General features: G+C 44.5%; 1 protein-coding gene across 5 annotated transcripts in view; it reads left to right on the top strand.

Annotated features, from left to right (window-relative positions):
• Positions 1-6,726: 6,726 nt before the first annotated feature.
• NKTR (natural killer cell triggering receptor) overlaps positions 6,727-27,701 on the top strand; it is a 40,241-nt gene continuing 19,266 nt past the window's right edge. For 4 of the 5 annotated variants that reach the window (XM_035316551.1, XM_035316549.1, XM_035316550.1 and 1 more), the window contains exons 1-6: positions 6,727-6,785; positions 6,941-7,021; positions 14,527-14,601; positions 18,085-18,192; positions 19,080-19,124; positions 20,825-20,912. In XM_035316551.1, the coding sequence (XP_035172442.1) occupies positions 6,964-7,021; positions 14,527-14,601; positions 18,085-18,192; positions 19,080-19,124; positions 20,825-20,912 (374 nt within the window). In that variant the 5' untranslated portion in view covers positions 6,727-6,785; positions 6,941-6,963. Of the gene's footprint in view, positions 6,786-6,940; positions 7,022-14,526; positions 14,602-18,084; positions 18,193-19,079; positions 19,125-19,432; positions 19,461-20,824; positions 20,913-27,701 lie in introns of those variants that run through there. The other variant, XM_035316552.1, reaches the window with a different exon arrangement.

Raw genomic sequence — 27,701 nt, 5'->3', positions numbered from 1 at the left:
TGGGTCCGGGAGCAACGCAGCTGCCTTGACACGGTGCTGAGCCCGGGCTAACAAATCCTGCCTGTGCGCAGCTGGTCCTGCCTGCAGCCGGCTCGAGCATCTTCTGTGCCACGTGTCACACAGCTGGGAGCAGAAGCAGTGGGAGGACAGCGCCAAGGTGTCCCACGAGCGCCACGTGAAGCCGTGCCTGGCTCAGCACATCAGATGAAGCATTGCTTTTGGTAGACCTGGAGCCCCTTTGATGTCTCTGCTCCGTGGTCCCCAAGGCAGGCTCAGCCCTGAACCCGTGCTGGCTGGGTACGTTTGCCTGGCATCAGAGGTGAATTAATAAATCCTCCTGCAACCCACTGTGCTGGCAACAAGGGTGCAGAAGCATCCAAGCCGTAGCTACGAAGGGCTGATGTACCTGAGCTGACTCGGTTCCAAGCGGTCCCTCCCGCGCTGCGGAGCGTTCGCAGATGGTGCCTGGTGAGAGCAGCAAGCTGGGCTTATACACCTCTAGCACAAAGGCAAAAGGATAAATAAAACTTTAGAGAAAGGAAAAGGGAAGGAAAAACAGACAAAAGGAATCACTGTCCCGTTTTCTCCTCAAAAAGCTAATAGTTCGAATCAGAGGGATCCTGGGGATGCTCCATTTCGTGCCAAGCCTCTCACAGTGAGCCTTCTCCAGCAAAACGTATCATCCTTCCTTTTTTCTATTTGTTCAGTTCCAGTTTTTAGTTCTAATCTCTACCTCACTTCTGAATACAAGTAGGATTTTAGTCTAAATTCCCTTATTTCTTTTACTGAATTAAGACTGATACAGGTTGTCAAACTGCTCACCAAAACCCATTTGTTGGTACCCGTTCCAAAAGCTCAAATTCACCGCAGACAACAGGCTCAGAGAAACAGATGGGGGACTGCAACAACCCAGTAACACAGCCTAATTTTACCGTGAGAGTAAAAACTGACTTGGGCTGCTGCCATGCAGCGTGGCCTCTCAGTGCTTTCCATACAAGGCTCCACATGCAAAATCAGGCATCAGTAACCTCTGCACTTTGCTGTGGCACCAGGATTCACAGGTTAATTACATGCTGTCTGAAATCATCTCTCCTTTTTTGACCTAACTGAAGGATTATAGAATGGCTAAATCAAGTCTGATACGAAACAGGATTCACCCTTTGGATAAAGAATCGTTTTGATGACTAGTAAGACATTTTTTGTTTCAATAGCCCTGAGTTCTAACCCAGAGGAGTAAATTAAAAATAAATAAATTGCACTGAGGTTTGGATCAGGCCAAATGTGATCTTCGGAGAGATACAATATAGCACCCCACACATCAGACATCTGGTGTTATGGATTAAGAAACTCTGAAGTCATTAACCCCCTTCTCCAAAAGCAGGGAAAGAAGAGTGAAATGGAGATACCTTTGTAAAATTATTTGGAGAGAACCCAGATACTAACGATGGGGAACAAATAAGCGGCCAGGCAGCTGGAGGCATTGTAGAGGTTGGAATCAGTTTGGAGCAGCTGGGAGAATTTTATAGGAAACCCTAGGAAATGACAGAGGGTTTCAGCTTCTAAACTCACTCATATTCAGATTCCTTGTCAGCTTTTCCTATGAGTTTTCGGGGTGAGATGTTGGCACTGCCGAGGTTTATGCCATCTCAGCCAGCAAAGCTGAAGCTTTTTATTCATCTAAGGAGAGCACAGACAGCTAGAGGAGACCCCCTTCACCGTACCCCTAAGCCTCCCAAACCTCTCTGCAGTTGGCAGGCATTATTTCCAGCAAGCTGCTAGCCATGAGCTGCACAGAGCGTGCCTGCTTAAACCCCTAAATACTAGTTTATCTGGGCGTCAGGGCCTAAGGAAGCTATACGCTCAGGGATATACCCTGACCACACAACTGAGCGTGAAATAGATTCATGATTTGCTCACATTTTTATCATGCTGGGACAATCATTAACAACTTCTGCTTACTGCCTGGGTAGCAGATGGCTCCACCTACTCATGCCAGGGATGGAAACATTCCTAAAGCTTCAGGGCAGGACGGGGGAGTGAGCTCGGTAATCTGCTAGGAGGGTTGCTAACGGTTCAGGTACTAAGAGTTATGGTTCACAGGAAATCCCTGGGGAAAGGATGTGTGAATAAACAGAACCACGGGGAGCGTTCGGATGTGCGAGGTTACAAATGGCCCCATAACCTGTCTGAGGAAATACGAGTCCCCAAATCAATGCTCTTTTCAGCAAAAGCAAGTCTAGGACAAAGGTTTTGCTTGAGACGTGGATTCCAGCTATGGCACCGCTCTGTGAGTGGCCTAGGAGTTGGTCAGAGGCAGAAGAGAGAGAAATCCGTTGGATCTGACTTGGTGTATGGGTGTATGGGATCTGGTTTTATTTCACTTCTGTGCCCCCATCACTATGAAGCTATTCATGGCATTGCTAGGGGGCTAATAGTAAGAAACATACTCTTCATTTTTACCTAAGGTTCATGGTCTGTGAAAGAGTGGTTCCACAAGTCCTCCCTTTCCAAATGGGAAATGGGCCAGCTATCGTCAAAGGCAGGTGCTGGTGGCAGTCCACCTGCCCAAACCTCCGGATCTCCCTCTGCGCATGCAGCATCTGCATTTCAGTAGCCTGGGGTTCCAATCTTACTCGGTCCTGCCAGAGCAGGAGCCACGCAGTGCTCCTCCTGCCGGGCTCTCCAGGCGCCCACCCTTACAACGCTCCCTGTAATGCGGACAGGAGCTTCCTGCTGGCCACACGCAGCTCATCTTGGCATTCGGTGTATGGAAAAATGTCAGCTGTTACTGACATGGTGTGGATTTTGATCAGCAGCCTCGAGCTGACAGCTTTTGCTGTTTGTTACTTACCTCCGAGCCATCTAGTTCCCTTTAGCACTCTGAACACCTCACTCCAATGCTGGCACGTGCAGTTTTTAATTCAGTACCTTTTCACCGGTTAAGTTTGCTTAACAGATAACTGCCTGTCGGCTTTTCACTTTTAACTTTGTGTTTGCTCAGCAGAGAGGCTTTTCATAATTAAAGCCATTTTTCAGTTATTCCGGTATGCAGTATTTATACTTCAGAAAAAAAAAATACCGAAGAAATGGTTTGGCATGACTGAACTACTGAAGAAAACATTCACAGTGTTCCTCTGTTCTTCCACGGTAACACAAGCTTTTAAATTTAGCTATAGAAAATTCTGGCTCTTTTATCCGGTGTCTCTCGACGTTCATCATTTGTGACCCTCATGAAGAGCTCTGAGTCAGCTCTCTCGGCACCAACACCTCCTATCTGTTCACACTGGATGAGATCCGCGCGGAGCAGCTACAGGGCGAGATCAAGAATATAAGCAGTCATGGATTTGTCTCACAGAAGTATTTTGAGCACCACCACCACAACCAAAATGCTCCACATGATGATAAGCTACATTGAAAATCCCTTCTCCTTCTTATCTAAGGTGCCTGCAAACCGCAAATGAGGTAAGAAGCTAGTCAGCACCCAAGGTTTTTAGGACGCTGGGCCCTTTGTGGTATTACAGTTGACAAATTAAATGTAACAGCAATGGCAACACCTAGAATTGCATAAGAAAGAATTGATCAACAACTCGTTGCTCACAAAATAGCTTGCTTCAGTTTCAGTCTCAGGCTCTACCTACGGAGATATCTTTCATCCAAAAAGATAAACAAAAGCCTCTATAAATACCGGAACATTAACCTCGAAACAATAGCTGGTTAGGTAGAGTTCCGTGGCCACATTTAGACTAATACTTATTGGGACAATTAAAGACACTTTGGAAAATAAAGACCGGGTCCCAATTTGAACAGCTTCCCCCGATTTGTACATAGGTTGCAGAACCTAGTAGTATTCAAAAGCAATTTGTCATCCATAACGCTGCTGCCTTGCCACACAGGCCATAATCCCCCCCAAACAGCCTACGGTCGCTGAAATCAATGGGGACTTTGTCGCTGCTTTCAGTGGGCACAGAACGTTTCCAGAACAGCATCTGCAGCGGTTCCCGTGTAGGAACACCAGGAGTGATCTCCATTTGTAACTAAACGTTTCACGTTTCAAAAGACTGGCCTCAAATATGCTTTAGAAACTTTTTTTTTTTAATGTCTTTCTTCCACCAGGCTGCGTATTCATCAGCGTTAGTTCTAGAGATGATCTGAAGAGCTTCTCCCAGGGGACCAGAAACTTATTTCTAATTTGCGTCTTTATTAAAATAATCACAGCTTGAAATTAACTTTTTTTTTTTTTTTTTTGCTTTAATTGCTCACAATCTTTGCTACTTGCATGAAAAACAAGCAGCACATTTCCATGCCTTTTATGAGTCTTTTGCTTATTTCTTTGTCCATTTGCCTTTAGCAAGCAATTCATATTCCAAACACAGAAAAGCAAGAAACTGCAGGTAAAGAGAAATTAATTAACAGTTTATTTTAGCTCAGGAGAAAAAAAAAATCAAAATGCAAACATACAATATTTCTTGTTTGGGAAGATTAGGGAAATCAAGAAGACATATTCAAATGTTCATTTTGGAAAGGAATTCCTATAGACCTACTTAATTTATACCTGAGATTTCTACTTGAAACCAAGTTTTAATTTCTCAGTAGCTTTGTTTCTCAGTTTTTAGTTTTAAAGCGAGGCAATAATACCCTTCTATATTATAAAGGCATTTCATAAATATTTTAGGGCCAAACTAGGTGACATTTTGTTTATGTTGCGTGATAGCCTACAATGCAGGTATCCCTAAAGGACGTATGCGACAGCTCCGAAGAGCAGCTTCCTGAGGGAGCACTCGCACAACCAGGTATTAGGGACAGTAAGGAATGCCAGAATCCGGCTGTTAAAACTTCATCGGATGCTCAGCTGCTGTGGGTGACAGCAGCCATAAAAGCTATAGATCAAGTACACCTAACATAATTTCACTTTGTTACATTCCTATTGTCGAAAACATCCCTTGATCTCAGTGCTGCCACTGTTTATTCTCAGCACATTTTATTTTTCTTATCTAAGACCTCTGAATTTCTCTGTGGACAAGGACATATGTACAGATACTGCTGCCAAGTAGAACTACTGCAACGAGTTCTGCTTTGTACAACTTTTGAAGAACACTCAGATCGCTTCTCGGGTGGTGAGGGCTCAGTAAGGGTGTCCCTACTGCTCAGAAAGGTACAAGTCATAGAAACACAGAATCATTAAGGTTGGAAAAGCCCTCCAAGCTCATCTGGGTCCAACCATCTCCCTACCACCAAAGCCATCACTAAACCATGTCCCTAAGCACCACGTCCAACCTTCCCTTGAACACCCCCAGGGACGGTGATGCCACCACCTCCCTGGGCAACCCGTCCCAACTCCTGACTGTTCTTTCTGAGAAGAAATGTCTCCTCATTTCCAACCTGAATGTCCTCTGGTGCAGCTTAAGGCCATTCCCTCTGGTCCTATCACTGGTTACCTGTGAGAAGAGACCGACCCCCAGCTCCCCACCCCTTCCTTTCAGGTAGTTGTAGAGAGCAATGAGGTCTCCCCTGAGCCTCCTTTTCTCCAAACTAACTATTCTCCAGACTAACCGTATTATTTCCAGAAAGTCTTCTTTCTGGAAGCAATACGAGACATCTCTTGCACAAAGTGGTGGGGCTGTGGTTTAGATGGAGTCTGTACGAGATGTAGGTGCCATAGGTCGGGCAGGGTACGTGCTCTGCTGCCTTCCACCATCTCCCACAAAAAGCTGACTCTGTAAGGACGTGAACAAAGTAATTACACAAATGAGACGGATATAAGGGGACACGTGAGAAGCTGTTGTAAGCTGCTGAGGGATGCCTTGCTGTGAGGGATGCCTGAAGGATGTTGTAAGCTCAAAGCAAGCAGGGGATTTATGGAGTTAGCAAGGAGGCTGGCACCTCGAACCTGAACAACTTGACTGTTCAGTAATTAGTAGAGAGCTTTGTTTCCAGGCCCTGGGATGGTCTAATATCCCAAATTTAACATACATATATATACATATATGTTGGCCTCTTCTCACAGGTAACCAGCGATAGGACCAGAGAGAAGGACCTCAAGTTGTGTCAGGGGAGGTTCAGGCTGGAAATGAGGAGACATTTCTGCTCAGAAAGAGCAGGCAGGCGTTGGGACGGGTTGCCAGCGAGGTGGTGGCGTCACCGTCCCTGGGGGTGTTCAAGGAGAGGTTGGACGTGGTGCTTAGGGACATGGTTTAGTGGTGACATTGGTGGTAGGGGGATGGTTGGACCAGATGAGCTTGGAGGGCTTTTTCAACCCTAATGGTTCTGTGTTTCTATACATGAGGTGCTGTGATAATGACATTTCCTTCAGCTCCTCCTGACACCGGCTAAAGGAAGCACCAGGGAACTGGGAGCACGAACAGGGACAAATCGCGGTGAGCATTTCAGTCAGGACCTGCCCCAGGTGCTCAGACACCACCAAACGGCAGAACCACAGCGCGGGGCTTAAAAACAACAAAACACCCCTTAAAAACAACCCCAAAAAAACATCCCCCCCTCGGCCCGGGGAGCGCAACATGGCCGCGCCCCGCGGGGGGCTCCTTCCCCTCAGGGAGCGGCGCGAAACCGCTGAGGGGAGGGGTGGGGGAGAGGAGGGGGCGGGGCGCGCAGGCGCGCGGCGGGGCGGGGCGGGGCCGTGCCGAGCCGAGCCGGGCCAAGGGGCGGGGCCGTGCCAAAGGGGGGCAGGGGCAGGGGGCGGGGCCTGCGCGCGGCCGGTTCATGGCGCCCGGGCCGGGGGGGGGAGGGCGAGGGGGCGCGGAGCGGGGACAAAGCGCAGGGGCCGTCAGGTAAGAGGGGGGAAGGGCTGGGGAGCGCCCCGTTTTATCCCCTCCCCCCTTCCTCATCTCCCTCACACCGTGAGGGGAGAGGGTTCTTCTTCACGGGGCCGGGCCCGGCTCGGCTCGGCTCGGCTCAGCCTCCGGCGGTTTCTCTCCGTGGGCAGGTGGTGAGGGCGAGGGGGCAGCCATGGGGGTGCAGGACCGGCCCCAGTGCTTCTTCGACATCGAGATCAACCGGGACCCAGGTACGGGGGGGGTCTGGGGGAGGGGAGCAGGAATTTGGGGGGCTGAGGGGGTAGGGATATGGGGGCTGGGGGGGTTGGTAGGGATATAGGGGGCCGGCAGGAATTTAGGGAGCCCTTTGGGGCGTGTGGGGCTGTGGAGTGGGGTCTGGGTCCTGTTGGAAGTGCGCTAATTACCCCTAATTAACAGGGGGCTGCTCCCCTCCTGCCTTGGGGTGGACATAAAGGGCTGGCCTGCCCTAAAAACAACGAAGAGAAACGGTTTTGAGCTCCTCTTTTCCACACAGAAAGTGCGACCGGTGTGGCTAGCTGGCGGTTAGCCCTGCTGGCCCTGGCTGCAGGGGGGCTCCTGGTCCCGGGGCTCCCAGCACCCGCTGCCTCCCGGCCCCGTCGCTCTCTCACAACAAGATTTCTTCACCTCCTTACGCTTTTGCTTTCATTTTCTGCCCCAATCTTTCTCCGAAGGACTTGGAAAATGGAGATTTAAAAACTCTGGCTGCAGGTTTGACTTGTGTTCAGGCACGGCTGTCAGGCGGTGGGCTTGCACCCGAACTTCAGCCCAAATCCGGCTCCGGTGGCCCGAGAGGGCTTCTGCGTAAATCCTGTAAGGTTTACGTTTGAGTTCCTTTGGTTAGCATTTCCGAACTCATTTCTGATGAGGTAAATGCTAAAGGAAGTGGAGTTTCAACGCTGTGCTTTAAATCCAGATTTACTGTGGAATTAGGCTACTAAAAACGCTTTGTCGTGGCGGGGTTTCTGGTGTGGGAGCTGTGGTTTGAGGTTGATCTTTGCTGAATTTCAGTCTTTGGCTGGGATTTTTGAGTGGGCTCCTCATCTGGGGAGCCTCTCCTTGCTGTCTGCACGCTCACAGCCCCGCTCCCGCTTGGTTCTCCCTCCTGTTTGTTACTTTCCATGTCCCTCCTCAGCCTGGTGAATCCCGAAGGCAGCAGGCTACCCTGTTTTCCCTCATACCTGCTAGGATCTGGTGGCTGGCGCTGGTGTCAGCGAGGAATCACACTGTTACGGTCCTGCTGGTGCAGAGCTTAAGTTACCTGGCGTAGGCGCGGGGCTCGGCTCTGTTGCTGCCAGTATTTATTTTCCCTTTAAAGCAGGCTGAACATCAAATGCAGAGCCCTGCTGGTTTTATTGCGCCTGATTAATCACTCGTATTTTTGCTGGGAAGCATGTCAACGAATAAAATACTGGTGCGGGACTCGTGTGTAATGAGGCTATGCTACTGTATGCTAGTATCTCTTTATTAATTTCCTATACAACTCTTCCTCGGGATGTAAAGTTAAATTGAAGCAACTTAAGCATCACCCTTTGGCTGTGAGGTGACCTTCAGAAGCCGAATGAAGTGTGAATGATAGAGCAGTGCTTCCAGATGACACGAAGCGTTAACTCTGAGATGGAGCGTCCTGCCGATACTAGCGTGGTACTAATTTTAACTTCTAAACTGCCAGCAGTTTGCCAAATTAACATTTTGCTTATCTGGCCTTAATGCGATCGGTCTAGCTGCTCGTTTATTTTTATTGAATGTAGGGAGAAAGACCTGGAGGAAAGAACAGCGCTGCGTTTCTTGCTAGCCAGGAGGTAAAGCATTGCCCCCTGCCCTGTATGCACTAAGAAATCAAAGTAACATCTCCCCAGAAAATGCAGAGAATCAGGACGTGCCTCTCACTACAGGAGACGTCTAGCCTGCAGGACGGGGAACTGTGTAATTTTTAAGTGTTGATTGCTTGGAGACTATCAGTGCTCCCCCAACTCTTAGCTTTCCCTTCCCCGCTTTTGTTTACCCGGTGGCTGTGCAGATACCCACAGCAATTAAAAACAGGAGCGCGGTGCACACAGATCAGGTTAGAAGGAGCTGCAAAAGGTGGTGTGTGTGTGCGCGTATGTGAGAGGGAAGAGGAGTGCGGAGTGTGAATTAGTTCTGTTTAACCAGATCCCTTACAAAACAGGGAGACGAATGGTGTGGCTTTGATTGTGCTTTCGGAAGCTGTGTTACAGCTTTTGTGCCTCCGTGGCTGTTAACTTCAGCTGCAGAATCTCGAAATGAAACTTGTGTGCCTGCTGGTGCGGGCTTCTTGCTCGGGGCAAGCTTTATAGGCTTGGTTTCGGTGTTCTCAATGTAACTCGAAATTTAGACTACTTTAAATAAATTGCCTCTTAATTTTTATGAATGCACATGGTGATATTTTTTCAGAAAGCAAAAGGAGATGGAATCAGGAATAAGGATGTGTTGTGACAGTTGCACAGGCAGCACTTGTCCCTCGCTTTGGGTCCCCCCCAGCTCAGACACCCGGAGCGTGCCCAAGTAAACTCCTTGCAGCAAGCCAAGAATCTGGGGATGGCAGCAGATGCCTCTCTAATATTGGCTTTGCTCTGTGGTGCAAAACCTGTGTGGATCTGCTGCTCTAGCCATGATACCCGAGCCTGGTGCCTGGCTAGGGTGTCACGTATGTAGCCTGCTGCTGTAGCAGTTCGTGTGGCTGTGCCAGTTTTTTTTCTTCCCTATTCGTGCTGCTGGCTGGCTTTGTCCATCAGAAAACAAGTTCCACTTAGGTTTGCTTTGTTTCATTGCTGTTCACAATAGACTTTTCCTTATTCTCATCTTTTTTTTTTCCTCGTGCCTCCTATTGTTGCTTGACCTCTGGTTCATTTTTCCTTTCACTTTAGTTTCTTTTCGTCCTGTCGGTCCCTTTGTCAGGCAGGCTGTGCCTTCGTTATTTCTCTCCTTCTAGTCTCCGGTCTGAATTTACATTAAATAAGCTCCACTGCAAAAGTCATCGTAGGACTGTCTGCGTTAGTAGGGCCGGGGAGTCCTCATGGGGTCTTTGCCCTTCCTGAGGAAATGAATTGTTCCAAGCTGGCTTCCCTTTAACTTCTAGCACTTGGAAGGCAGAAAGGTGCCGATGGGCAGGAAATAGATCCGTGCTTTGACTGTCCGTGAACAGTTTGGCAATCCAATTGAGTGCTACATGGGCGTCAAAAGGAAATACTGTGTGGGGAACCCTAACTGCAGAGCGTGAGGGCTGTAGGATATAGCTACCAGTGGGGGGAACTGGTTTCACAAAACTAAATAGCGAGTGGATTTCAGAATTGTTGTTGCCAGTGCAGGATGGAATCCCCCAAAGATTTATCTGGACTGTTCAGTCAGTAAACAGGAGACCAAAGGGATCAGCTTGTGCCTCTAGGGGAACCCAGGATGCCATTTCTCACTTGGATTTCTCTGCAAAACTGAAGCCAGTAAGTTGGTGTGAGCAGTAGTGAAATGGTCGCTTGTGGGGAGCTCACAGAAGATTGGGCCTGCGGATGCTTGGGGTTGTTTGAGGAGGACGGGGCTTAGCAGAGAGCTGGGAAAGGAGGCTTGCAGAGGCTTTCCCTGCAAAGAGAGGTGGAGGAGGCTCTAACAGCGTTGATGTGTCGAGACCTCTGTAGGTTTGTGCTCAGAGGATGTGCACCATCCATTGTTTAAACTGGTGTTTTGAATGAAATCTTTTCCTACAGGCAGCTTTAATTTTTCTCAAATCTCCCCACACTCCCACTTTAAAACGATCTTTTACGGTGTATGTAATTTGCAATTCCCAAATTTAGAGAGAAATAAACTCATAAGATTAAAATAACTTCGTTTTAGTGGGGTGCTATTCAAATGGTTAGGTAAACATACCCAAGTCCTTTGGCCTTGGTAAACTTCCTGCTCTCAGCCTGCAGGGGCTGTGCCTTCGGGCTGTAACCCCGGGGTTGTAGCCCCGGCTTTTTCCTCCAGCAGGGCCTTCCCCCCATATCCAGGGGAAATGCTGCGGTGTCTTCTTACCTGGCTTGCTCTGAGAAACTGGGAAAAGACACGCATGTTTAAATTTACCTTAAATAACTAGGTTTATTCTGGGAGTGTCTGAGATTGACACCTTTATGGCCTGAATCTAACATGGGTGAGGGAAACAGCTTGTGTGCCCTGGGAAATGCACCCGGCAACGTGTGGCTGTCTCCAGAGCTGGCTTCTAAAAAGAAGTTAAGCATCTAAACGGGGGGGAAATTGCTGGATAACCACTTGAAATCAGTGGTTGTTTTAACAAACTTTGCTAGCAGGAGTGCTTATTATGGTGTGCTGGGGATATTTCCATCCTGGATTCTTACGGCTTCGTTTGAATCCAGCGCGAGCGTTTCCACGGCTGAAGGATTGATGAGGGGTTCAAAACCAAAAAGTTTTCATCTTTCAATCTGAAAACAGAGCTTTGAAATAGGCTTATTTCTGGTCATTACGCTGTCTGGTCTCTCTAATTGGCGTAGCTCATTAGCTGCAGATGATGCTTTATGAAATCAGACTTCAGACCAACCTAGAATTTATCTATGCATCACTCGCTGCAGTTAATCACAGTAACTTAAACACTGCTTTTACCACTTACTCGAATTTCTACCCCAAAACATCTTTAAGGCAAAAGCCTCCGGCAAATTAGAGTACTTATCAAAGTACAGGTTTGTGATTAAGGAGCAGATGTTAAGTGATAGTTGGTTAAACCTCCGTGGTGTGGCTAGCACAAAAAGCAAAGTGCTGTCAGAGCTGATGCACGTCTTTGGAGCCGTGAGCTGGTGAGAATCACTTTACTGAGAGCACAGTTAAGATTAAAATGACAAATATCCCGCCTGCTTGTCCCGTCCTACTCTAAAATAAGGTTTTAATAGCTTGTATAACTTCCTTGCAGTGCTGGAAGACTTGGGTGCGAAGTTGGCTGAGTTTCATCATCAGAAATCATAACCCCAGTGGTTTTGCTTTAGTCTAGGAGCGAGTGACTTCTGCGGGCTCCTTGCTCGGCTACAGCCAACGGAGGAGCCGGTGTAGGTTTGTGAGCAGACATCCCCTAGTGAGGCAACTCTCACCAGCAGGTTTTTGTTTCATTTAACTTTCAGTTCAAGATGTGCAGTTGGTTGCAGCGAGCTCGTTCCCCATCCAGCTAACTTCAGCCTTGTACCAGGGAAATAACGCTGAAGGAACCACTGGAAATTCTCTGCGTAAAGTGACAGCGATTACTTCAGAGCAGAGGTGTCTAAATTAGAGTCAATTAGCAACACAGATGCTTTTTTCACCTGTGTTCTGTCAGCGAGAGCCTCAGCTCCAGGTTTAGAACCAGCTGTTTCCTTTTTCAGGGCACGGGTTGAAGACGTCTGTAGGTTCGGAGCAGCCTTCCAACAGATTTTTGTGTGTTAACAGCGGTAGCTCACGAGGTGTCTGTCTGATCAAGGTGTCAAAACGCGTTTGATCTCTTTGGCACATTTTATTAACTGTTTACCCAGGGAAAATACGACCTTTCCGTGGCAGTGCTGTTGGTGCAGCGCAGGTGAGGTCCGGGCAGTAGCCCACCAGATGGGTGCACAGCGTGTGGCTGGTGTGGGTGTGAGCACACCGCAGCGTTTTGTACGATGGGAAATAGGAGGGCGAGAGCACTGCACGTGATGGGGAGAAGAGATTTCCTTATTTTTTTTTAACTGCTTCCTTATTTTTATTTATTTCAGACTTTTGATGCTGTGCAGTGTAGTTTGTAGGAGCTGAAAGGCATGGCACAGTGTAGATGTTACTGACAAGGCACTAGAAGTCCTGAAATCATGGTACCTTCGTTACGGATGTCTCTTTAGTTCTTAAAGATGTCGAGGCAGAACTCCACGAGGAAGTTCTTCCCCCAGAAGACAGAGCGGTGTGTGCTTCTTAGGGTGCTGCTTGCAGTGCCCTCGTGTGTAGGATGGAGCCTGCTTCTGTGCTTCTTGCCTGGGGGCTCAGGTCCCTCCTGGGGGCAGTTGGTTATTGGGCAGCTCTCACCCTCGTGTATCAGCAGCTGCCCTTCATTTCTCCGCTCTTGGGGCAAGGGGGATCGTGCCATTTCCCCTCCCAGGAAGAGACTTCCTGCGGTTGATGCAGGAGGAGACACGTGCGTGACTTCTGGAAGCACTCTCACCACTCAGTTAATGAGTCTGCAAACAGGAATGGGGTTTCTGTTGCCTTGAATTCCTGGGCTTGCAATGAAAATGGAAAACTTCTGGTACTTAACTGCCTTCTCTTTGTGTTCTTGTGTGGATCTTCAGTGCACATCACTCAAAACGGATCCTTCACGTCCAAAGAGCTGTCCTTTCACGGTGGCAGTTACAGCTATGGCTGTTTAATCTGGAGTCATTGAATATTTGTTATTTCTTCCTGCTTTGAAGACTGTCCCTACCCATTTCCTTCAGTTTTTCCTGCTGTAACAACTCCTCCGAGAATATTCTCGCTGCAGCTAATGAAATGCAGACATTTCAACAGCTGAAGGCATCTTGAATTTTTATCTAAGCGTTCAAAATAAAGGTGATCTCTGGGGTATTTCTCACTTATCCCCTAGCTTTTTGAACCCCAAATACTCCTTGTTGGCAATCGTATATATTTGGACAAGGCTTTAAAACTGAATGCAGTGTCTTAGGAGCCTCTCGGAATGGATCTTGGTGCAGAAGTATGGAATAAAATAAGTCTGAATTTTCATTTTCCTTTAAGGGAAGGGAAAGAGAAATCATTCTTAGAGTAGTTACATTTTAAATAATTATGTTGAAGTCTTACCAGTGCATGCCACTAGAGGGTAGTGCTCATTTAGAAATTATTCCCGGTTGTCCTGTAATGCTGGCCAGCAACGTGGTATTTATGGCTGATTTCACAGCCTATAGAGAGAACGATAACTTTGCTAATTACACGTTTCTGTAAAATTTTCTGTCTGGGAGCAGTTAGGGTTTTGCGTTAGAAATGTAAGTCCCAATATCGTGGAAAATAATATAGAAAATGAGAAACAGCTCAAAATGAGTTCTCCTCCACTCTGCAGTGTTTTAATAGATTTCTGAGGTGCGCAGCGTAAGTACTGCCGGTAGTGTGGGAGTAGCTGTATGGAGGGTGGGAATTACTCCGCTCACTTCATGTAGAGAGGAAATAGTGTTTGTATTTGGCAACTGGAGCATTAGTCCTGAAACAGCTAGTGCTGTTCCACCTGTCTTTCTTTTTTTCCTGCTCAGTTCATCTATTGCACCCTTTTAACCAAAAGGTTTGAGGCCCAGGGCTCGATGTATTTAAAATCCTTAACACAATGTGGGACTAAGTTGGGTTTTTTAAGCGATGATCACATGGAGGTATAATCATCATATATTTGTATAACTTTAGCATGCTAAAAAGGGACCCCAGACCTGTACTTCCGACAACTTTTTTTCCCACAACAGAAGTTAATTGACATAACAGAGTTTTAGCAACTTGGTTTGGCTTCCAAGGCTCGAATCAAAATGAAATCATTGGGACTTTTGATATTGCTTAATCTCTGTTTTTAGCAATTGTGGTATTATTTCTTGCTACTTGGTTTAATGTTTACATATTTGAGGTGTCTTCCTACTTTGCGTAATAAAATAACTTTTTACCAGAAAACTGTGGCTTCAAATTAGGCGGATTTGTTTATATGCAGTTTTGATATCATCGTAAAGCATTATAAAACGTATTTTTTTTAATCTTCTAGTTGGTCGAATTATGTTTCAGCTGTTCTCAGATATATGTCCAAAGACTTGCAAAAACTTCCTTTGCTTGTGCTCAGGTAAGTGGCATGCTTATATTTAAAAATTTTAATGTTTCTTGTGATAACTGTTTGTTCTAACAAGCATAAACCATAGCTTAATAACAGCGCAAATGTTTTATGTCGTGTTTTTTTTTCCCGGTAAGAGCAAAGCTGGGACTTGTTAGCGCAGAGGATGAGTTGAAGAACACTGATGCTCTGTTACTGAGTTAGTCTGTCACTGCTCAGTACACTGGTGACTTGATACCATGTCAAATTTTGCTTACTCTCATACCAAGAAAGTGTATTTTAGGTTCATAGGAGAGCTACCCAGGGATCCGAAGAAAGGAGCGTTTATTAAACACGAAGACAAAACATCTTCATTTTTAGCAAAATGAAGGACTGAGTTGGAACATGATGATCTCTTAGAAATCCTGGGGTTGTTTGAGAGAAAAGAAAGAACAGATCTGGGAAATCAAAGGACGGCATTAGTGAATTAATGTCTGGGTCTAATCTTGTACCCATTTTTCTAAGCAGGAATTAACATTTCTGAAAGGCTTCTAACGATTGGAAGAATAAGGGTAGTAAGGGCTTGGTGGTTTTTTCATCCACGCTGTTCCCTGGTGAATTTGCAACCATAAGTTAAAGATCAGCCTTGATGAGGTGATTACAGGAACTGCCGCGTGGTGTTTATGCGGAGGATGCATTATGTGGGCTGTTGGTCTTGTGTACAGGAATGCTCAAGTACTTGTAATATACCTTAAATCAACTGCATCAACGATGCCTCTTTGTATATGAAATAACCGTTCTCTGGATGAGTCAAACTTTCCTGCAAGACCTTCCAGACAGCATTTTAATGCCTGGCTTTAGTGAACAGCTTTCAGCTAACAGGTTCTGGGGGACACTTATTTGCTGATATTCCTGTGCATTAACTTCTTGAAGCCTATCCTGTTTCATGGTCTTGCATCACTATGAACTTGTGGAGGGGACAGCAGATAACTCAGGTTTTTTTTGAGGTGTGTGTGATGATGCCCAATCTTTTTCAGTCATTGAAGAGACACCTAGGGATAGACTGAGAAGGGGGAAGAAAGTTAAGACTACCATAGAGAAATGGGCAGCTCTCTTGTAGTTCTTAATCAGAATAGATAACGGAAGATGAGAAGTAAGATGAAGCATAGTGCCTGAGCCTCAAGTCCTTCATCTTGTTTTTGATTAAATCCTTACAGCGGCTTTGCTAGAAAAAGTTAGATGGAAATAAAAGACAACGGAAGGAGAAGGTATTGGAGATCCCAAGCAATGAAACAAACAAGTACTTAGCAGAATAATTAAAGTTTCACAGCTTTGTGTTGCATCCCCATTTGAATCGTTCTACAGCTGGCTGTACAGGTTTCATTGAAGTCTTCAGCCAGAAGCTGTGTTTTAGTTAGGAAAACGTTTGAAAGATAACAAAGTCCTGAGGTCTAATGTGGAGGTGAGACTCAGACATCAAAGCTACCTGAAATGCTGGTTTCATTCTTGCAAATGTTTGCTGTTGTGTGCTCACAGGATGGAGTTACATTTGCTAGGTGTCTTTAAAAATTTGCTAATGCATTTTCCTCCTCATAATTTAATTATATACACAGAAAAGCCTGGAGTAACATTTTTAAACTTTTGGTGCTAATGAATGATGAAGAGTTAAACTGCATTCATTGCTTTTGCCAGTAGAAGCCATCTCTCTGCTGCCATCATACCTCTCAAGTTTGAACTTGTGATTTTGGGGCTTAGAGCAGCAGATCAGTGGTGGGAGATGAAGGTGAGATCACACAGACCTCTGGCATCCAGAGCTGAAATGAGGGCTGCTTTAACTCCTTATGCTTTGAAGCTGCTATACCATCTTCAGAGACTAAATAAGTCCACTTGCTTCCAGGAGCTGGGCTTCCCTGACTCCTTCCACTTTTCACAGCCAGATGTGTTTAGTCAGCATGAGAGCTCGGGTTCCTGTCAGGTGTAACTTTTCTTGAAAAGACCAAAGAATAAAACTTTGAATAATTGGAGACTTAACCAATAGAGGGTCATTTCCTGGTGCTGACATCCCACTGCAGTCACACACAAGGACTGTGCTTATTTAAGGAAGTAGATAATAGAGAGGGGGGTGATATTCTATTAATCTGGACCATATAATCGAGGTAATAGAGTATCTTAGAAGCAGGCTGTGCGCATTGAATGTTTGCATAATGCTTAAATGCTGTATGCTAGGTGGATCTAGCACGTTCTTTCGAGACACGTATGTACCCACCTGCACTGTAGCTGGTGAAGGCATCGTGGCTGCTTGGTGCCAGGTGTCTTTGTTTTCCCTGCTGGGGACCTCACAGACACTTAGCTGGGGCTTTGCACTTCCATTGCCTTGTTGTGAAGAGAGCAATGTGGTGTGTCCCAAGAGAGACTGGAGGTCAGGGTTTCAAAAGCTGTGCCCATCACCGTGCCCCTGCTGCTCCCTCCATAATCTGTGTGGCAAACCAGGAGGTCAGAAACAGGTGGAGGAGGACAGGGTGATTGTGGCTGCCTTCCTGCAGCCTGACGTTACAAATAGGCCTGGCTCCTGGGAAGGAATGCTGTCTGCCTTGATAGCAAGACGCTTCTTGCATTTAAATTAAACATCTGGGCTTGCAAACTGGCATTTGCAAATCTTTCAGTCCCCTCGCAGATAAACAATCTGCTTTTTGGAGCTTTGTCAGGAGCTTGCCTTCCTATAATCTCACCAGGAGACTGCTGTTGGGCACCTGGAGCAGAATGCCTGGGATGAGGTTGACAGTGCAGGGTGTCGAGAGGGCCTGAAACTGAAGTTTACCTGCCAGAGGTAGAAGGGAACTTTGGTAAAGGCCTTTGTGTTATGCTCTCCTCAGATGATGGATTATCCCCTACAGTCTCAGAGTAACAACTTTTCATCCATCCCATGTCCAAGTGATTTGCAGCACGTGGAACAAATTCTTTAGGCAGGGAGGAAGCAAGTAGGTGGGACTGCAGGAGCTCCTAGTGGACCAAGAAACAAAGACTTTTTAAGACAAACTTCAGGCTTATATGTGGTGACCTAATTTGTTCCATGACTGGGGTCTGTATAAATGTCTCCTGTAAACAAATGTCTCCTACTAACTGGGGCCTCTGCCTGCCCAGTCCATGTGCCCAATGGCATAATTCTTCCAAATTTAGGAAGAGATGCTAACGCAGGTTGAGGTGCTGGGACGTCTTTCTCCAAAATCAGTAGGCTTGAATTACAGCTGCACCATGTATCTGTCCACTGAGTTCCCCTTCGTAGGACATTTCATGCTCAAATTTTCTTGAAGCACAGTTTTCGCTTGTGCCTACTCAAGTCACCTTGCAAAGACTATGCTGTTAATGGGAAGTGAAGAGGCAACAGGTAGGGCTGCTTTATCTTTTATAGCTGTGTTTATTTTATGTCTCTCTTATATTTGTTAGCGCTAGAGGGGTAAAATCCTCAAATTTGTTCGGTGACAGTCTGTGGATTCTTTTTCTTTAAACTTCTTGCAGGTGAGAAAGGAATTGGCAAAACAACTGGCAAGAAGCTGTGTTACAAAGGCACTACGTTCCATCGCGTGGTTAAAAACTTCATGATTCAGGGTGGGGACTTCAGCGAAGGTAAAATACACCTTTAAAACCTAGATGTTTTAAATGGAACAGAGATATTATAATCTATGTGGTTATAACATAACTTTGGAATACGTCATTGAAGTATTAAAAATGCCATGAAAATACTTCATTTTTTGAGAAGTACAGCATAGATCCCCCATTTCTTCGTTAATTTCTGAGGATCTAAAATGTTTCAACTGAAGTGATACCTCTCATCTCTTAGTGATAGCACTAACAATGTTCCTTACTGATACAATGACCTGAGTAAGTTTAAAAAGTGGGGGGAAAAAAGGAGTAAATGAGCTAGAAATGCTTAATGAATAAGTATTTTAAAAGCAGGTTTTCCAGGAGTGTTTCCTTGTCCGCAGTACGTGCACAACATAATGCTTCAACTGCTTGTCCTGTGAAATACCTGTCGAAGTGTCTGTTAGTCTGTATCTTGAAGTCTTTTAATGGATAAGAATGAATGCTTGGAGAATATATTGTGTTGAGAGTCAAGTAGAAGTAAAGATGCCTCTTAAAAAAAACCTTTTCTCATCTGTTCCAGTGGTCTCAGCTGCTCTGAGGAGGACAAGAGCGTTGGTCATGCCCACTGTTGTCTTTTTTTGGTTGTCACTGTATTTTCTGTTGCTGCTGCTCTAGCAAATGGCAGTGGAGCCTCACTTCAGGTTTTCTAGTGTTCAGAGGCACAAAAGCAGTTTTCGTTTTCAATCTTCTGAGTGTCAGCAGGACAATGAACTGCGTAATGAACAGCCCTGCCTTTTAATTAACGGGCATATGCTTAGTTATTAGTAACTGGCTAGCGTGTCCTGGTGTCGTTTGACTTGGTGGAATGTTACATACAGCGTGTTTTACAAACTGAACAAAAGGTTTAATCCATGCTTTTTAACGCACAGGTAATGGAAAAGGAGGTGAATCTATTTATGGTGGCTACTTTAAAGGTAAGAGCAAGAATATTTTTTACATGTTCTCAGCTCAGTTGTGAGATAAGCCTCGATTCCCAAGATACTTAATGAGAAGAGTTCTACTTATACATCACCTTTTGCATGAAACTAATGTTGCATGAGAATTATTTTTATATGCATGACTTTCAGAGTTTTTTTTGGTAATATTTAACTTTAACTGACAATTAATTAAGGCTAACATTATTGATTAAACATGACTTTCAGCATGGAGGTTAGGCAACTTTATTCATGAATAAACTCCTATCTTCCTGCCTAAAACTGTCAACATATTCTTTTGTTTATAGAGAATGTGGTCTTTTGCAAAATGAAAAGGTAAGAGACAAAAGCTCAGTAACACAAATTCAAACTCTGTTCCCCTGTACCTTCCCTAGTAAATCTATAGACAACTGATACGTCCCTTTGTAGATGGATATCTGTGTTGCTTGGAGAAACGAAGAGTTCTGTGTCTAACCTTTGTGAGGGTTAATGACTTATTCTGGGAAAGAATTACTGGCATAATTTCAGTTCTAAACAATTATCTCTTCCTTTAACGTCCCTTTTCTCCCCTTCCCTGTTCAAGGTTTGTATGCTTAGTGCTCATTTCCAAGTGTCTGTTTATATGCTACATGAGTTATTTTACTTGCCAAGAATTTTTAATGTGCATTTGCTTTTTAAAATATGTTGTTGGAAAGAAAATTATGTTTTTTTTAAAATAAAACATTTAAGGACATAAAATTCTTTCTTGCAGGGGAAAAAAAAACAGGTAGTTACTATGGTATTGAGGTGTTAATAAAGGCACTGTGTATACAACATCCCATTGGTTCCGAATGTTTTGCAAGCAGGTCTGCGTGGCTAAGTGCATGCGGTTAAGTTTGAAAGGCAGATGAGTATTAAGAGTATTGCAGTCTCTAGTCGAAAGAAGCTCTCGAATAAAACAATTTGCTAAGACGTTATTAGCCTTAGTTTCTAAAGAGTGTACCAAACGTGGTAAGTGCTGAGCATGCAGTATCGTGTTTTGGTATGTAAAATAACAGCTGTGTATGCTCCAACTATTTTTAGCTTTGAAAACAAATTTTCAAAAATTACCTGTTTTTATATTATGCTGTAAAACCAGAAGTCCTCTTTAATTCACTGGAATATGAAATACATGTTTAGTTTTAATTGGATTTACATTTAGGTTGAAGGAAGAATGTATTATTTGGTCTCTTTCAGGTATCTAGGGATTATTTTTTTTTCCTTGTGTGTTTGGATGCATCCAGCTTAGGATTGATAGGTGGCTGTCTTTTAACGTGCCATTCCAGGGGTATGGCTATTTCAGTAGATCTGTCTACCTGAGGTGCCTGCCGTGTAAATAACAGAATCATTTATGTTTTGTTTTGAGAAAATGCTGGATTTAAATTTAAGTCTGGGGATCCAATGCTTATTGAAAACACTAAGAATGACTTTATTTTTTTCCATTAGAGAAGTTCTCGCTATTTCTGAGACTTTTTTTAAAGAAATAATGTTTTCTGTATTGACTTTTTCTCCTGTAACTTCTGAGAGTTTTGATTAGATATAATTTGTGTTTTTTTCCAACCTGTTCAAGTTTCTTTAGCAGCGGAAGAATTTCTCCTTGTAGCACCCATAAGTTGCTAAGAAAACTAGACTTGTATTCCTTGTCAGGGAAAATCTGACAAACATATTTTTTCTTCAAACAGATGAAAACTTTATTCTCAAACATGACAGAGCGTTCCTTTTGTCAATGGCAAACCGAGGGAAACATACCAATGGTTCCCAATTTTTCATGTGAGTAGATGTAATGTGATAGTTGAGCTTTTGTTAAACAGAGGAGCGCTGTTCATGAGAAAGATGGTATTGCTAAATTAACTATAACGATGTTATCCACCTTATTTTGAATAGGGTTGAGTGGGTGCCTCCGGTGTGATCTATAATAGGAAACATCGGTTATCACAACTTGCTTGTGGTGTTCATTTAGGATAGAAGCAGGTGCTACATGATTGCTCCTTGTTCATTGCTTTTGACCCTGAAAGTATGGCTATGCTATTGTGTGCTCTTAGTGTCCAGAAAATAATAGATTCTTTGGTTTCGTGTTTACCAACCACATTTAATAGAACATCTGCAATTGCAATGCTGAGCATTGTGTGCAGAAGGGAGTGAGGTCTGTGATAGAGATGGTTTGTGTGGTTTTGCACATGCCCTTCAAAATCCTATGATTTAATTTTGGGGGGGAGGAGGGAGGAAGGGGAATCTCACTTTATTTGGAGACAGCACTTCATTTATTTATTTTTTCTTTTTGGAGTATTTATTCCAGACATTTTCTTCTGTGTTGCTGAATAGTACTGTTCATACATGTATACTATTTACTTTGGTCCCATCACTATGGAAAATAATGTGCTGAAAAAGAAGTTTTCCTGTATCTTAAGAAAAAAAAATCAATCCATTCCAGTATATAGCCATGTTCTGTTATTTTGCAGAAAATGCATGACTGTCATGAATAAGTGGTCAAGTCTGATATAAATTAGTCTGTTGGATTAAAATAGTTGTATTCTAGGTCCAGTATTGATATTTAAGGCTGCTAATGTTTATGTCAATATTCATCCTGTTAACTCCCTTCTAAAAATGGCCTTCTGTTAATGTTTAACAGTTTCTGTTTGGGAAGATGTAGTTTATAACTTTGGGCTTATGCTGAGAACTTTCATTGTGAAATAACCACGGTGCTTTCAAAATTAAACTTCACTGTAGTTGCTTAGCTCTAAAAACGTTTTTTCTTTGCCATCTTTCTTGGGGCATAAGAGTGAATGGCGCTTCCCTGTCCTCAGTAAAAGAGTAAATTCACCTGAAGAATATTCCTTTTTTTTTCCTTTGCCTGAAAAAGAGCTTCAGTATGATACAGTGAAGTTCAGATAAGAGACATTTTTAGGTCTCTTCCTAAAGAATGCCCTAAAAATGGAAAATTAATGAGAAACCTAAGGGTAAGTTTTTCACAGTTACTAGTGTTCTTTCTGTAGAGAGATAATGGTGTCAAAAGCTTATTTTCTGTTAACCTTCAAACCAGCTTCTAAGTGATATGCTTTCTTACATTTATCCATTCAGATTTACTGTATATACTACTATGAAAAGCAATCTCTAGACAAAAAGTCACTTTAAAAGCTCTCTACAAGACACAGGTTTGCTATTTATTACTTGGTGATATCTGATTCTCTTGTCACAATTTTCCATTTTTAAGCTTATCTGAACAATACACATCACAACTTAATGATGCTACATCAATCAAGAAGCTATCATTTGAGGGCTCTAAAGTTTCTTTTCATTCCTGTATTTAATTCAGATGTCTTCCTCTTTCAGTTATGATAGTTTCAGCTTACTTGTTCACTTTTAATGGACTTAAACGCCCTGCCTCTCACCATGCAGAGGAACAACCTAAGCTTGTGTCAGATGCTAAATTATCATTTATGTACAAAGACAAAATTAATAGTGTTTGGGAGTACTTTTACCAAATATGGAAATATTTTTTTAAAATGTTGATGTTTCTCAAATAATTCTTTTTCTTAATCATTGTAGTGAGAAAGCTTTACAGTTTGGGAATTCAGGCAGAGAAAGGCATAATCATCTCCACGGAAGCTAGATTGACCTCAGCTGCCTGTAGTAATCTAAAGCCATTTTTAGTGTCCTGGGTGTGTTACCTGGGCTTTGGCTGCTGGGCAAGAAGGCTGTGGATGTTCTGTGTCTTGCTTGCCTGCCCCGTCTATTTTTCCTTGGATATCCTGTAGGGTATTTAAATGGCACCAGCTTACCTTGGCGTCAGGCAGGTAAATCAACCTCTGGAGTAAGCTCCTGAGCTCATGATGAGTGGGCTTCTGTGTAAGTCTTTAAAGTATGCTGTAATGCTTTAGACCCTTTTGACTAGGACTTCTTACCACATGCAGACATCACTGTTGTTTGAGATAGCATTGGGTATCTGCAAGACAGGGTGTGCCATCCACAAGACACCCAGTGCTCCTGGAGTAGGAGCTGCAAGCCAGATGGGATCCCACAGGGCACTCACAATGTCTATACTGGCCATTGAACGTTCTCCCTACATCTGACCAGCAGCTGAGGTGCCCAGTCACTTGTTGTGGTGGCTTTACCCTGCTGGGCAGCTGAACTCCACCACAACTGCTCTTACTCCTCTTCAACAGAACCGACAAAGAAAATACAATGAAAATGGCTCATGGGTTGAGATAAGGTCAGGGAGTTCCCTCACCAGTTACTGTCATGAGCAAAACACTCAGCAGAGGGAGGTTAATGTAACTTATTGCCTGTTGCTAACAGACTGAAGCAGTGAGAACTAAAGGAAAACTGAAAACACCTTCCCTCATCCACCCTCTTCTACCTCCCCCCCTTGAGCAGTGCAAGGGAATAAGGAAGGATGGCTGGGGTCAATCTATGACAGCTTGACTCTGTTATTCCTTCACTGTCGCTCTTAGAATTACAGAATATTTCAAGTTGGAAGGGACCCACAAGGATCATTAAGTCCAACTCCTGGCTTCACACAAAACCACTCAAAAACCAGTCCTTATGTCTGAGAGCATTGGGCTGTGACCGCTGCCCTGGGCAGCCTGTCCCAGTGCCCAACCACCTCTGGGTACAGAACCTTGCCCTAACACCCAGCCTGACCTTCCCCATCCTGGCTCCAATGGTTCCCTCAGGTCCTGTCGCTGTCCCCAGAGAGCAGAGATCAGCGCCTGCCCCTCCGCTCCCCTCGTGGGGGAGCTGCAGGCCACCATGAGGCCTCCCCTCAGCCTGCTCTGCTCTGGGCTGAGCTAACCAAGGGACTTCAGCCGCTCCTCACACATCTTCAGCTCTATGCTCTTTCTCCATCTTTGTGGCCTTCCTTTGGATTCTGTCTAATAGTTCTTACACTCTTCTTATTGTACTGCCTGAAACTACACGTAGTGCTTGAGGTGATGCTGAAAGTGAGCAGAGCAGGACTGTCCCTCCCCTCGCCCAGCCAGCAGTGCTGTGCCTGATGCACCCTGGGGTGTAGTCGGCCCTCCTGCCTGCCAAGGGCACGCTGTTCACTCATGTTCACCTGGCCCCTGAGCAGAACCCCCAGATCCTTTTCTGTAGGGCTGCTCTCCAGCCTCTTGTCCCTCAGTCTGTACAGCCAGGGCTGCCCCTGTCCTAGGTGCAGAATCCAGCACTTGCTCTTGTTAAATTTCATGGTGGTGGTGACTGCCCAGCCTTTGAGTCCACCAAGATCTCTGCAAGGCCTCTCCACCCCTAAGGGAGTGAACAGCCCCTTATCATTTAATGTTGTCTCATTAAAGAGAACTGGTCCTAAAATGGAGCCCTGGGGAACCCCACTAGTGACTGGCTGCCAGTCTGCTGCCATTTACTCTAACTTTTCAAGCCCCAGCCCATCAGCCAACTGCTCTATGTGGAGTCCCTCCCATGGGACACCATCCTCCCCCAACTGATCCTGTGTGGGTTTTCTATAAACTTCAAGACCTGCTCCCACACAGCTCCGTCCCACGGGGTCTATCCCCCAGGAGCAAACTGCTCCAGCACGGGTCCCCCACGGGCGGCAGCTCCCCCCAGACCCCCTGCTCCTGCGTGGGCTCCGGCCCGGGGGCTCTCCATGGGCCGCAGCCTCCTCCAGGCCACATCCACCTGCTCCACCGGGGGCTCCTCCACGGGCTGCAGCGTGGAGATCTGCTCCGTGTGGGACCCATGGGCTGCAGGGGGACAGCCTGCTCCACCAGGGGCCTCTCCACAGGCCGCGGGGGAACTGCTGCTGCGTGCCTGGAGCACCTCCTGCCCTCCTGCTGCACTGGCCTTGGGGGCTGCAGGGCTGCTTCTCATGCATTTCTTACTCCGCTCTCCCAGCTGCTGTAGCACAGCAGGTTTTTCCCCTTAAATCTCCTCTCCCAGAGGCCCGACCAGTGTAACTTATGGATCAGCTGTGGAGCTGGCTCTGGTCTGCCATAGGGCAGCTGCTGGGCTCTGCTCACAGAGGCCACCCCTGCAGTCCCTCTGCCACCACAAACTTGCTGTGCAAGCTGAATACGCTTGCAGATGCCTTTTTTAATATATTCAAGTTTTGGCATATAAGCTGAATCCCTTACTTGGTCTCCAGTGCTGCAGCTCATCCTGGGGATTGGTGCAATTACAGAATCCTTAGGAAGCCACTGAGGCTGCTCATAAAGGCAGATGTGCTTGTATACGGTCAATTTGAAGTTACATTTGTGTCCAATAACTTGATTTACAAATAGGCAAGGATGGATGGTGAAACACAAAATCAGCAATCTATGTAGTGTTGTTTTTTTTCTTTTTTTTTTTTCCAAAGTGAAACCTGGCTTCTCATAGCATGTAGAGTTTAAATTTGAAGTTTCAAAGTAGAAAACAGCTAAAGATTATAGCTAGACAGTTTCTGACTTTTGACTTTAAAACGCATTATTTTAAAGCAATAAGTCTTGTTTGACATTTGTCTGATTACTTTAGGGAACATACTTTGCATCTCTGCAGCTTTTCTTTTACTTCCTTTAGTGATGTGCTTTAACTTGAAATTAAATTGTCCTTCTATTCAAAGAAGTAGCTCAATTATTCATTAGTTTATCATTAGAAAAAATCTTCAAATACATAACCTGAGAATTGTGTGAAAGGCAGTCTTAAGTGGAAATCTTCAGTCCTTAGATTTTTGAATCTGAATATGTTTAATTTACTGATTCTATTTATAGAAAAGGAAATAGCTCATCTTAGTCAAGCCTTTTTAAACATTTACATTTTTTTATAGTGCATAAATAACTTCAGGGATTAGAATTCTGAATTTCTCTATCATGTCGTTTCCCAAAGTAGCAAGTAAAGAGTGCAAATAAGTTATTTTTCATATAAGTATCTGTTTGATTGGGGGAATAGTAAGAATCCTGAATATAACATTTTTCCTTACTCATCAAAAGTACTTTCCCCACTTACCACGGATGAGCATCATTTGGAATAACTAGTCTTCATAGTAGCAAATCAGGCAGCAGATATCTCTTGGGCAGACTGCACTAACACACTGGCCACAACAAGACTAAAAATCATTAGGAGTTGAGCTACAGCGGTCAGTTTACTTGAAATGGAAGCTCAGACCAGTTAATGAAGCATCTGACCTATTCTAAAGTATCACCGGTTTTCTTTGATTCATCAGGAACTCCTCTGGTATGTGTGAATGTGTCGAAACATTCATAAGCAGCAGCAGAGAACTGGAAAAAAATGGTGCAAGTGAAGTTGGGAAACTTCAGTGATGTCAACTGAAGCATGTAAGGCGCTGGTAGAAATTAGCAAGAGGCAAAACTAGAATTCAGAGTAGGTGTATGTCAGAAGTGTTATGTTTAATGCTGACTTTTTTTTTTTCCTTCTTGAATTAAGGGTAGCACTTGGGTTGAAAGGAGAATATTTGGCTACAGCAGGATTAAGGTTTTCATGCATATGCACTTTACATATACCAAGTCATTCACACATGTATCTTAACCTAGCCTGATGAGAAGCATCTTGCTGAAATCCAGCAGAAAGGACACACAGGCTGTCTGGCTTTGTGAAATGCTGGAGTTTCAGCTTCCTGTACCCAAAGGGGTCTGTTACAGCATTTTATTGCAGATCTGTATTGAAGACAGTTGCAAGACACTAGTTTATAAATTAGCTATTTGTATTTTCAGATAGCTCCACTATTAATTTCCTTCTTTTCTGTGAATAAGTTCTTTCATTTCTTTTTAAAGCCAGGTTCTTAACAAGTCTTTTAAGCACTACCTGAGTGTTAATCTTTATTATTATTATTATTATTTTATTGTCCTGTTTCCATGTTGATATTCGGATCCAGATTTTTTTTGGATGGGGTGGAGGTTGACGGGAACCACACTAGAAACATCTTTCTTTTTCTGTATACTCCAGCACCTGTTTTGGACTGCCAAAAGATGTTTTTTAAGTTATATACTGTTGTTATTAGGAGTAAAGGGATGCATCTAGAGTATTACAGAAATGCCTCTAAGGTCTTCAGGTCACAAATTGAGAGCCAAGGGGGATATTCAGCCCGTTCTTGGATTCACCAGCTCAGTGACTGGGTGATGTTCTTCTGGAGCAGTGTATTCTGATTCTCAGACGAGCTGATCTCATGAGTCTCTCGTCTCTTTGAGCAACTCCCTTGTGCCTGGGGCCCTGCCCAGCCTGCTAGTAAGTTGTAATACAAAATAAGTGCCACTCTTATGGAAATTAATATATAAAGCACTATAAAACTTGTGAGTCTACAGATTCTACAAGTGCAAACAAGTAACTTCTTCTGTTAAGTCATCCAAAATCTACTGAGCTGTATTTTCTACAGAAGTAGAAATGTGAATGTGCAGGATGAGACATAAAGAGAACAACAGGAGGCAAAAAGAGCAGCTGGCATTTGGAAGCTTTGTATAATTAACTTACCACCTTGCATTCCTCTAAACTACTGAGGTTGATACCTTCTTATTGCAACTTAGAGGAGTGCTAGGTTTTGTTCGTTATCAGCTCAAACAGTTACTAGTTCTTGCCTTGTGTTAAAAGCTATTTAAAATTTGAGGCTGTTTT

Source organism: Oxyura jamaicensis, chromosome 2 (genome assembly GCF_011077185.1).
Source record: "Oxyura jamaicensis isolate SHBP4307 breed ruddy duck chromosome 2, BPBGC_Ojam_1.0, whole genome shotgun sequence".
Taxonomy (NCBI): domain Eukaryota; kingdom Metazoa; phylum Chordata; class Aves; order Anseriformes; family Anatidae; genus Oxyura; species Oxyura jamaicensis.
Note: the sequence above shows the minus strand (reverse complement) of the source record. Positions and strands in the feature narration are given on the sequence as shown.